At 40.1% G+C, this 11,998-nt stretch overlaps 2 protein-coding genes across 6 annotated transcripts in view; one reads left to right on the forward strand and one right to left on the reverse strand.

The window, feature by feature from the left end:
• The first annotated feature begins 1,054 nt into the window (after positions 1-1,054).
• rs1a (retinoschisin 1a) lies at positions 1,055-7,381 on the forward strand. The gene is made up of 7 exons (XM_061034888.1): positions 1,055-1,174; positions 1,275-1,337; positions 1,661-1,686; positions 2,037-2,160; positions 4,315-4,456; positions 6,082-6,277; positions 6,532-7,381. The coding sequence occupies exons 1-7, from the start codon at positions 1,159-1,161 to the stop codon at positions 6,682-6,684; spliced, it is 720 nt and encodes a 239-aa protein (XP_060890871.1). The 5' UTR covers positions 1,055-1,158; the 3' UTR covers positions 6,685-7,381.
• Positions 7,382-9,705: 2,324 nt separating this feature from the next.
• cdkl5 (cyclin dependent kinase like 5) overlaps positions 9,706-11,998 on the reverse strand; it is a 35,051-nt gene continuing 32,758 nt past the window's right edge. For all 5 annotated transcript variants that reach the window (XM_061034866.1, XM_061034846.1, XM_061034875.1 and 2 more), the window contains one exon: positions 9,706-11,711. In XM_061034866.1, the coding sequence (XP_060890849.1) occupies positions 11,304-11,711 (408 nt within the window). In that variant the 3' untranslated portion in view covers positions 9,706-11,303. The remainder of the gene's footprint in view (positions 11,712-11,998) is intronic.

The following is an 11,998-nucleotide window of genomic DNA, read 5'->3' on the forward strand; positions in this document are numbered from 1 at the left end:
AGTTTGTACTTCAGACAAATGTCAAACAGAAGCAGGGACTTGACATGTTTGTGTTAAACATCACAGGGGGATGGTACCCAGATCTATTTTAATTCACATTTTGAACGAACTGAACCATATTAAACATTTTTAAACATGAAGAAAGTAGCTTTTTTTCTCTTTAATCATTCCTAGTTTTCACCAGAGTTGACACTATTTGAGGATTACAACTCCTTCATATCTGTAAATCTTCAGTTCACTTCACATTCAAAACAATCACAGAAAGGAGTGCTGGTAGCGTAGTGGTTAGTGCGCGCGCCCCATGTACAGAGGCTGTTGTCCTCCAAGTTGGCAACACAGGTTCAAATCCAACCTGTGGCTCCCTTTCTGTATGTCTTTTTCTCCCTGACTTCCAACTCTACTCACTTTCCTATCTCTACAATAAAGGCGTGAAAAGCCTGAAAATAAATTAAAAGAAAGACAGAAAGGAAACACTTGTTTTGTTTCAACCAGCATTCACTTGTTAATAGACTGTAAAAAAACGAAGTAAAGCCTTTCCTATAATATCTAGAGTTTATTTCCCAATTAAAGCAATGTCCTTCCTTCCTTCCTTCCAGAAAATGTTTTTTCTTTGTTAGAACCCAAGCTAATATCTTCATTCCTTCCTTTTTTCGTTCCTTCGTTCATTCCTTCGTTCGTTTGTTCCTTCCTTCCAGCAAAGTTCTTCCCTCCCTCCTTCCTTCCTTCCTTCCTTCCTTCCTTATGAATTATGATGCAGAAATGTTTCTCGACCAATGTGTGATGAATGTTATGCCTAACTTATACGTATATGTAAAAAAAAAAAAAAAGGAGTAGGATTTTTTTCTTTGGTTATATAGAAAATGCAACACGATCATCCATAAAGGAAATGGAGCAAATATACAAGAGGAACAAAGAAATCATCTAAAAGAAGACCTTCTGGTGGATCATATGGATCAGAAGGCCCAGCAGAGGCCATCACCACCCTCCAGCACCCTCTCTCTCTCTCTCACACACACACGCACACTTACACGAGCCAAATATTTGTCACATCGCTGATTGTCCCTGTGACTGTGCAGAGATTTTGAGCAGTAAATCCAGCATGTGTGTTGGTGGTCGTTGATGGTGGGGGGTGAACAGCTGTAGGAGGGGCTTTGTCAGATGAGGACGGCATTAGGTAAGGCCATTAGTGTCCTGTGGATTATTGTAATCCAGCCTCTCCATCACTGCTGGCTTGGTTGCTCATTCTGCAGTCGTTCTTGTCTGGTTTGGAGCAGGTTCGAAGATGGCTCTCTTAGCGAAGCGTTTCCTGCTGGCTCTGCTTCTTCTGGGAGTGAACGGTACAGTTTCAGTCTTTTTTCTCTTCCACTTATGAACACGTAATCTGTGTGATTTAAAACTTAAAATTGACAATCTCAAAGGATAAACTGATTCCTGACTGAAAATCTGACAAATACAGCAGATTTCTTCAGTAATCCTTGAGATTACGATGCAGGATTTCCCTTGGTGACATGTTTGATTTGCCTTCTTCCTAATGTGTTTAAATAGAGACAGGCTGATGAACAGATTTTGTTTGAGTATCCTTACAATGTTTTTTCTCTCCTCTGTGCTTCCTCGTACCGCTGCCTGACATGCTTTTGTCTTTGTCCATCTGCCTGAGCAGTGTTTATCAGCATCCATGCCCAAGAGGTAAGAAGAGACTCAGCAAAATATAAGAGAGGATTTCACCCAAATACTGTTCAAGTGATGTAGATCCACCAGGAACATCTCATCCTGGTGTTTAAATGTCTCTGCCCCGTTGAAAATGGTCAAAGCTGATTGATTTCCTTTGACATACTCAATACATTTTTATCATGAGTCATTTAGTAGTACAGTGTCTTTACTGACTCATTGTCTTTAAAGTCATCCAAGAGACATTTCTGTTTAAATTTGATCTTGCAAACCAGCTTGATTTTTACTGACATTGGTTTGAGTGCATCAGAGTATACAATTTTGATTACATTTAATTAATGCAAATTGATTTTGTATGTTTATTTAAGGCAGGGGTATCTGAGGCGTGGACCAGCAGGTCCTGCAAATGTGACTGTGAAGGTGGTGAAACCCCGACTGAGTTTTCCACCATCGGCTCTGGCTCCATGGTGCGAGGAGTGGACTGCATGCCCGGTAAGATCCATCAAACACAGCCAAAACACAAACGCTGTTAGTCTTCTGTGTCAGTAAACCTTTCCTCTTAATACACCCGTTGGTTCATGCAAAAAGAAGGGCTTTCACTGATTAGATGATCTGATTGAATCATGAAACTATTAAAATAGTCGTATGCAGGCGTGAACTATGATGGTAGTGTAAGATTAAACAATGAACTTGCAAAGGTAGGCAGAATGAGAGAGGGAAAACAAATATTCAAGTGCGTATATGTCTGGCTACTGTAGGCCTTCAACATGTTTTTAAAATAAATTAACAAACGGTAAAATATTTTCTTGTTAAAACGGATATTTTTCTTGTGAAATCCATGAAAAGTAAAATAACTTGAATTGTAGACCAGATAAAACATAACTCTTTACATTTAAGAGGCTGAAACCCCTCACTTTAGGGTTTGAACTGTCAAAATAGTTGGCTGTTCAAATCTTGTCCATTGTTTAACCAACAAATCCTTTAAGCTCCACAGTGCTGATTAAACAGATAGAAGGTGAATCTCTATATGCACATGCACATGCATGAGTGCATTAGACTCCAGATTTGACACCACAGGGTGGACATGCTCCACTGGACATCGTCAGAGAAGATGATGCAGATGGAGCTTTGAAAAAGAAACACAAACACCTCCACCGAAGCTACACAGTCCTCTTCATCTACTATTTCTGTTTAGTTGAAAATGAGCTCTGGATCTGGATTTTAATTGAGAGAAATAAGTGGAATTTTTTTAACTCTAATGAGGGCACATCATGTTAGAGAAATGTTATAAAAGGATCTGTCTTTTAATCTGAACACTGGACTTGTAGGAGGGTCAATATGGAGGGAGAAAATGCTATCATCAGTGAGTCCTGACTTTGTAAACAACAGGCAACTAAAATCTCATAAGAATGTCCATTAGCTGCAGATGTGGTATTTTTTCGATCATATCACATCTTCCTGTTTTCCTGCAAACAGATCTCAGGCAAAAAACGAATGAAGATAAAACATGGGAAAGCCTTTAAGACCTGACTTGAAATGTGGGCTTTGGAGATCAAAGAAGGGGGCGCCTGAAGAGATAATCATCATTGAAGGGTTTTCCTCAGTAAATCAACGTGTGTCAAATGAGCTGCAATCACTAGGCAACCGCTGATTGACAGGAGAGGAAGTTGGGCAGATGATCATTATCTCAGAGCATTTTACTCAGATTGTGGGGCCCATAATAGACTGTGCCCATCGCACAATCACAGAAACCAGTAATTACCACAACATGGAGCCGGTGATGATAAGTGATGAGGGGAGACAGAATGTCTTCTACTTTCTTCTCAGTGTGTCACATCTCTGTTTGTCCATTGATTCAGTAATCTGAATTGTGTTTTATTTCAGTCCTCAAATACATTCAGGAGGAACAAGTGTCTTTCACATTGCTGTTATGTAAACACTTATCTCCTGACTCACACACTGCTGCTGCTGCTGCTGCTGCTGCTGCTGCTGCTGCTGTACACATTGTAATACAGGGATTAGACAGGATGTGACCCTGCACAGGTTAGGCTTAATCCAGTAGTAAACAGAAGTGCAGCAGGTTTCAGCTCTGAGCATCCACAGCTGATGTTTAATGAACTTTATGCAGAAAAAAAACTCACGCATGTCAAGCTCTCTCTATTTATATATTTATAAAATGCAATTACATTGTCCACTCAGGTCTTGCTTTAATGTGATTTTAGTGGAATTAAAAAGGTTGAATGGCAGATGAAAACATGCGAGCAACACAGAGCTAAAGCTGTGGAGAGGAGAACATGGCCATCTGTCTGCCTGCTGCCCTAATGGACATCACTGATCTCTCTCAGTGTGGAGAATTAAACTGCAGGCTTTTAGGAGGGGATGTGGGTCACACAGGAGGGAGCTTTAGGGAGCTAGAGGGTGTGAGCATGGAGAGAGTAGAAAGGATAGAGAGATGGAGAATTAAACGGCTTAGCACTGATCATTTCAGTGTTTCACTGCTAATCTGACATCTCTGTGTTTTATCCTCCATCCCAGTGATGACCTTCAAATCCATGTGGCCTAGAGGTCTTTAGGTGATATACAATAACTAATAATCACACAAGAGATTTACATTTTACAGCCTCTGTGTCTACAATCTTTCTGCAGAGTGTCCATACCACAGGCCTCTGGGCTTTGAGGCTGGATCAGTGAATCCGGAACAGATCACCTGCTCTAACCAGGACCAGTACACCGGCTGGTTCTCCTCATGGCTCCCCAGCAGGGCCCGCCTCAACACTCAGGGTTTCGGGTAAGAAAAAGTCCAAAATGTTTCTATCAAATTGAGGGACCAGGATGCAGACTGAAAGAAGAATCCATTGCAACAAAAAAGGGAAAAAAGGCTTACAATTGTAAGTTTAGGGAATATAATATTACAAAAATGTCATGACTAGAAACAAAGTGGCAGAGAAACAGAGGAAGACAAAGAAAAAATACTCTGTTAATGTTTGGGTAATCAGACAACGGTGAGACAATTGACAACTGACTTCATCAATCACGTAGTTTCAGTTCCAACTATGTTGAATACGCGAGGCAACCTCCAGTATTAAAAAATGAAGACAGTGCACAATAGCAAACAAACTTGCAATTCCCGAATTGTCCACTTGAGGTTGTATGGCTCTCAAAGTTAGATCCCATATTAAATGTCCTCTTATACTGCAGAAATAAACATGTTCACAGTCTGGTACTAACAATGGTTTTAGTCTCAAGGGCTCATTTCTTTATTCAGAACTGTCGACTAAGCTATTGAAAAATATGAAATTAAACAGCAATCTACAAATGTTCATTACGTATTTGACTATGTGGTTATTTGAACATTATTTGACCACAAATTAAACGTCTAACAGTTTGGTTATTTCATTTTGAACGCCACTTGTTGTTTGGCTTGTGAGCTCTCTCATTGGATAGTCTGAAGAGTTGCAATGCATTGTGGGGCAGTTGAGTATGTGAGCTGCCATATCATACTCAAAAATGAAGGCCTATACAGTATACATCTGATTATTTCTGCCGTCCGCAAAAATTACACACTTTAAATTCATAACGCATTACATACTATATTAGACGTCACACTTATTATTATTATATATATATTATATTAAATGATGTGATTTCAAACACAGCCATTAAAAAGGAACGGGTAATGCACAAAATTAAAACAGGAAATTATGACTGAACTATCTATAGAATGAAATTGAAACTATTTCAAGATACAAATAAAAACATTAGCAGCATCATGTAACCGCGTGTAATTTTGAGTGTTTGACAACAAATGCATGGATCTGTTCAGATTTTAAAACACTAAATGTTGCTCCTGCCAGACACAGTCGACTGTTCTGCCTCAGTGAGAGACCCTCGTAAACAAACGTCTGCACACACCATCTGTCAGAAACAGACAGAATGAGCAGAAATGCACTCAAACAAAACGTGACCCATCGCTCGGTCTGTATATTAAGGTGCATTTGGTGAGGTTGGCATGCAAATATGCTCCTGCTTAAAGACATACAAATATACAAATAAATAGAAATAATCATCATACACCGAGAGCTGCATGACAAGATATGCTTGAAGAAATTGCTATGAGCTGTCACCTGTCCGTAGAGATGTACAGGTGTGCTTCAAGGTCCAATGACATCATAAAAGGGTGTGGTTAAAGGTACCAGAGGGCATACACCCGACCAACAACAAACATGGAATCTTTGATTAGAGAGGGAAGCAAGAATCAGCGTTTTATCCTGGCTTTACATTCATCTTTAAGGATGCATTAAGGGATGATAAAGTGATGGAAAAAATATGAATATGATATTTCGAGTTAAACTGCATGGCCTGACATGTTGCATCATATTCACTACGGATTATATGCTTGTGTTCCTCATGCAGGTGTGCCTGGCTGTCTAAGTTCCAGGACAGCAGTCAGTGGCTGCAGATCGACCTGATGGAGGTGATGGTGGTCTCAGGGATCCTCACCCAGGGCCGCTGTGACGCTGATGAGTGGGTCACAAAATACAGCGTTCAATACCGATCAGATGAAAAACTCAACTGGATCTATTACAAAGACCAGACTGGAAACAACCGGGTCAGTTTAAACCCTGTCATAATGGTTCAGCCTTTTCAACTATTACTGATCTTTCATTTGGATAGTTACGGCTTCAAGGAATCTTACAAATGAACGCTTATAAACATTTATTGTATTTAATTTCTTCGCAAAGTTTTGAGACATTGTCATTAATTAATTAAATGATCTTTAAAATAATTTTTAATTCACCCTTGTGTTGCCGCTGTTATTCATTCAAAGCTCGTCCATCCTGACTTTGACCCCTCTTTCCTCAGGTGTTCTATGGAAACTCTGACCGCTCCTCGTCTGTGCAGAACCTCCTTAGGCCGCCCATCGTGGCGCGCTACATCCGCATCCTCCCGCTCGGATGGCATACACGCATCGCTCTGCGTCTGGAGCTGCTGCTCTGCATGAACAAATGCATGTGAACTTCTCCTCCCAGCGTCCCCCAGAGGCCTCGTCCCAAATCGTAACCTAAAGCCCCAATTCTAGAGTGTGTGATCCATATCATATTGTCCACAGATTGTCCTGCAGAAGAACCACAAGTTAAGCCGAAAGGTCCTGTAAAAACATTCAAAATACAAAGAAAACAGAGTTAAGATATTTGTTTGATATGCAGAATGAGCCTTCATTCATCCTACTCTCCGTTGTCTGTGTCGGACCAGTCTCACACTGCAGCCTTTAATTGGCTGAGTTCTCAGTAGATTAGTCCATTTGAAATGAAATGGCATAAATTCAAAGCAATAATTAGGTTTGAAGAGAGAGGGGCAGCGTTGCTATGGAGGTTTGATATCCTGGTCTGAGACAAAAACGTGTCCTCCTGTGACCGGTCTGATCAGTTCTGTCTGCTACACCTGAAATTTTACTGCTAAACTGTGGATGTATGCTTCTGCACCTCCCAGATGGTCTCTCCCTTTCATTAAAAAAAAAAAAGAAAGAGGAAAAGCTGTTAAATATTTTTTTTCAAATTGCCGACAAAGCCCAAGAAAAGACCAAAACCAATAATGTATTGATCCTACAAACCAGTTTGGATTGTGATCTGTATTTGTGTAAAATATATTTTTTTGTAAAATTTCTGAAAACAATTCAAAACACATCAGTGAGCCGTACTGTTACACCAACGGTGAAATCTACCACCATACAGAGAACAGAGGTCACTTGAGTTTATATCAAGTAACACAAACATTGTAATGTTGCTCCAAATACTCCGTTTCAATGAGGATCAAATGTGTATTCATACGCTTCTGGAAATAGTCCCTAAAATATTTCAGAGTACTGTTGCTAACAGTTACAGCCCCCTGCTGTTTTTAGTTTTTACTTTTCCTTTCTAAAAAATACAAGATAATATGTTTCTATGATTCTTTTTTTTATACATAAATGTACGTCTTCAGTAAAGTGTGAGACAGAATCATGTTTCCTGACAACAACAGTTTTGGGATTTTTGGTCTTTTCATGAGATTTGTTGGTACCAAGTAAATCTGAAATCAAAGCAGGCTTTTCTTGTTAAATCTACCTGTGATTTCACTTCCTGTTTTGCCTTTGGTGTTTGTAAAAACTTGTGATTATCTCAGGCACTCGTTACTTAATATCACTCTGTTGTGCTTTATAAAGATTGAGGGTTGCAAAACTCACTAATATGCAAATCTGGTTTTGTACTGTGGTTCACTCCTGGCTTTTTTTTTTCTGTATTATTTCAATTCAGTTTCCCATGATGCTTTGAGAATACATTTCAGGGACTTTTTTTTTTTCTCTGCATGTGTGATCCTTATTGTATCCTTTTCCTTGATTAAATCAATAAATAAAACCATCTCATGTTGTGTGTGCGTCTGTGATACAAAACAAACATATGAGCCGTTCAAAAATGTACAGTTGGCTTTTATTATGAGACCCAATCGTTTTTAAAGTAGAATGGTCAGTATAGATACGCTCTATTATTTCTATTTACACCCTGTAAGAAGTGGGAAACAGTTTAATGAAAAAAAGGAACTCATGTTTTAGGAAACACATTCATATTCGTAAAAGAAAAATTCTCCTCAGTTCTGAGTAGATGTGACTTACGGGGGGGGGAGGTCGGGGGGGTGAAGCCTCCGATTCCATCTGAAGGGTTTCGACAGTGAGCTAATGTAAGGCTTCAGGTCACTGGCAAGGCAAGCTTTGTCATCACTCTGTCCCATAAATGATCCCACATCAGCAGTCGTTTACAATCATCCACAATCAGGATTTCCATAATACACAACAGGGGGAGGGGGGGGGGGGGGGGGGCAGTTTAAGCCGACCAAGGTCATGTCCAAGGACAAACTGGAAAAAAAAAAGTATTGCAGAGCATGTCTTCATATTATATGTGGACACTTAACGTTAATTACAGTCTCCTTCTCTTTGCTATATCGGGCTCCAATTTAACTAGCCTCTGATTTGACTAGAGCGATCTGCTTCAGTCTGACTCTCTCAGTCAATGTTATTGCTTTCAATCACACAGGTAGTCAATTGGTTTTTATTTTTCTTGCTTGTGAATTTTCATCCGATTGACAGATGAGAAAAAAAACATGATTTTTTTTTTTTGTCTTGGATTTGCACAAATTTCTTCCATTCCCTGTTTCTGCGATATAACAGCTTCTCTTCTCACTTTAAGTTTTAAAACCACAGAAGAAGAAAAAAAGAATAAAGTGAAGACTGCGAGGAAAGCTCTGCTGTGTATTCTGACCAGGCCACAGATAGTGTTTTGTTCTAACTTTGCATCGTCCACATGTCAGGATCGAGTAAATGCTTTCATGAGTGAACCCAGTTCAGTGAAGTCATCCCTGATCATGGCTAGAAATATTCTCATGAAAAAGTTGTAATGCAATGCCATTAATAAAACCAAATTCAGAATTACAAAAGGCATTTATGTAAACCTTGATGACAGCTTTTTAAATGCACACAGAATAATGTAAACACGTACATTAAAGGAGAAGTCTGGTGCTATTTTATAACTTTCTTATAAATATTAAAAATCCTTCTTCTACATTTCTCAACAAATTGAATGAAACAAAGGCAAGGGGCTGCACTGATGTGAGCATATTCCAGTAAATGATTACAATAATAAGAGGTATACAACACTGAAACACAGAGTTTTGCAATACTGGAAATGTATAGTCAGCATTTATTTGATCTATTATCTAATTTCACGACAGAACTATGGCATTTTGATCACAAGCATTAAGTCATCTACCTGCTATATGCACTAGTACACATTAATGTTGCTTTGCAGCATCTTGAGCTAAGTTAATATTTCTGCAGAACTATCATGAGCTGTTTCAACAAACCCCCTTGCCTTAGTGTCCCAACGTTATCAGAATGACCTCAATCAGATGAAGAACAGGATTGTTGTTTTTCATGCAGAGGAGTCTCCATAACAACTCTCTGAGACTCCTTTCTAAAAAAAAAAAAAAGTCACAAGTACATGATTTTAGTTTTGTCTTTTTTTTTTTCTTTTTTTTTAACAAGACCCAGAAGGATGTTCCAGTTTTGAACAGACACTACACCAAAGGAGTAAAATAGTGCACTTGTAAGGGGCTATTTTTAGCAGCGGTTAAATACACATTAGGTTACCTGGGGAGCAGCTGAAGCATCAGGTCAGCGCGAAGGATTCCAGATTAACTACAGGGCCAATGGTATGACCATGTTGCTCGCTTTTTGTTGTTTATAGAGTTAGAGTTATAACACTCAGTATATAAGGTTTTGAATATACAGACACCACGTATAAGTATGTTCATTTGAGTGTTGCTTTTGATCTTTTCATTTGATTTGTTAACTTTTAGAAGGTATATAAACACCAGACTTCACCTTTAAGATCTTAAAGGTTGTGGGTGACGTATGCCTTTTCACAGAGTTCACCCGGACTTGCCTTCAACACTGTATGTTGAAGGAAAAGTCGGTCACCTAAAGAGGCTACACTTTTCACCACTGATGGGCACCAAAGTGTTGATGCACATTTCTTGCTGTTAAGGCTGTAGACAAAAGTAGCATGGCAGCATGGAGCTGGAAAGCTGTTGTAGCTGACGAATGAACTGAAGAACACAAAGTGGGGCTCCTTAAAGAGTGGGACATTAAGCAAGTTGCCATTAATGTTTGTAAAGGACAGAGACTAACAGTGTCACTCTGTCTGCTCTGCTACCAAACCCTGTTGACAAAAAAGCCTGACTCGACACTGAACTTCAGAGCTGATGTCATGAAGGTGATGGGCAGATTTTTTTTTTTAACTAGGTAGATAACCTAGATTTGTTTTTCTACTTGGGCAACAAGTATCTGTGAATATTTTTTTTTTTTACATTCTGATAATACAACAAAAACAGGAAAAGGGTCAAAATAATGTGATATGACATGAAAATCTGTTCAATTGAACATAAAAAGGACATTCACCATTATTAAATATTTTTCGTGACATATTGTATTATCAACACATAAATATCTATGCATTTCTCTGTGTCGAAACTAAAGCTCTTGCAATTACACTTTTATCTCTATATTACCTTATAATATTCCCATATAGCCTACATACTGTGTCATTTATAGCTTATATCCTTGAATTTATAACAAATAAACATTTAATAAATAATGTTGATAGAAATCGTTTTTTTTTTTTTTCTTCTGTCATTGTTGTTGTTGTTCTTATCAAATATTAGAGCATGAAAAAACATTTGAGTTTATTGGCCACTGGTTTGACAGCAGCTGTCCGATGTTGTTGCTGTAGCGTCCTTTGACCAGAAGATGGCAGCAGAGAGGCCGTACAGGCAGTGTCTCCTTGACTGGAAAGATCAGAATAACATTTGACTGATACCACAGTCGCACCCTCTTTCCCGTCTTTGATTTCCTACACAGCACTGTTACTGCTGAGTGTGTTTAGTTTTTGTAGATTTCAGACACATAAGCATCAACAGAAGAACTACGTTTCTAAACGAGGATCCAGTGAAACAGGTTTTCATGTAAACTTGCACTACAGTACCATGATGTTGGTGTCTGGCAGAGGCTCTCAGGGTGGAGACACAATTGAAGTGGTCTCGGTGGGGGGTTACAGCGCGGTCTCCTTCAGGTCGTTGAGGTTTGGCATCCTAGTGCGGGAGGCTCGGGTAAAGGTGGGTCCGTTCTGCCCCGGTTTGATACCCAGCTGTTCTGGGGTGAACTGAGCGCCCTCTGCCCGCTGCAGAGCCGAAACGTGCCAGCTGGACTCGATCTGCCCGGGAAGAGGGTAGCTGGTCTTGCGGCTCTTGGCCTGCTGGGTGGAGCTGCTCACCCCGGGGTGCCCCCTACTCTCGGCGTGCCCTCGACCCTCGGGGTAGACTGGCTTGGAGGAGGGCTGAGGGGGGTTGGGCAGGGGGGCTTGGAAGCGCAGGTCAGGGGGAGGGGGAGGAGGTTGTCCTTGATTCGAGGAAGACGGCGAGAGATGAAGGAGCCGGCGGAGCGACTTCAGGGGTTGACTCTGTCAGGAAAGAAGCAAATAACTAAAAATGAAAAATATTATACATGTTTCCATCCTTCTGTCTACCCATCTCTCATCTCCCTCTCCATCCATCCATCCATGCATCTATATTGCTGCGTGCATTGCGCCGTTTCATTGCCAGGGGCGACCGCTGCTGTCAAGTGCTCGTCTTGATCTCTGGCAACTGCAGCCAAGTGAGGGATAAGAAGAAGAGACTTAGAGATAATTCAAGCTTCATCTCATGAGGACGGTTTAACAGAGATGACGGACATACTGCGGCTGGTGTC

This window comes from Labrus mixtus, chromosome 1, assembly GCF_963584025.1.
Source record: "Labrus mixtus chromosome 1, fLabMix1.1, whole genome shotgun sequence".
NCBI classification, from domain to species: Eukaryota; Metazoa; Chordata; class Actinopteri; order Labriformes; family Labridae; genus Labrus; species Labrus mixtus.

Coding starts and splice junctions, on each gene's coding strand:
- rs1a (XM_061034888.1), top strand. Junction 1,338..1,660: donor GCTTCTTCTGGGAGTGAACG/GTACAGTTTCAG, acceptor CTGCCTGAGCAG/TGTTTATCAGCATCCATGCC. Junction 6,278..6,531: donor ACCAGACTGGAAACAACCGG/GTCAGTTTAAAC, acceptor CTCTTTCCTCAG/GTGTTCTATGGAAACTCTGA.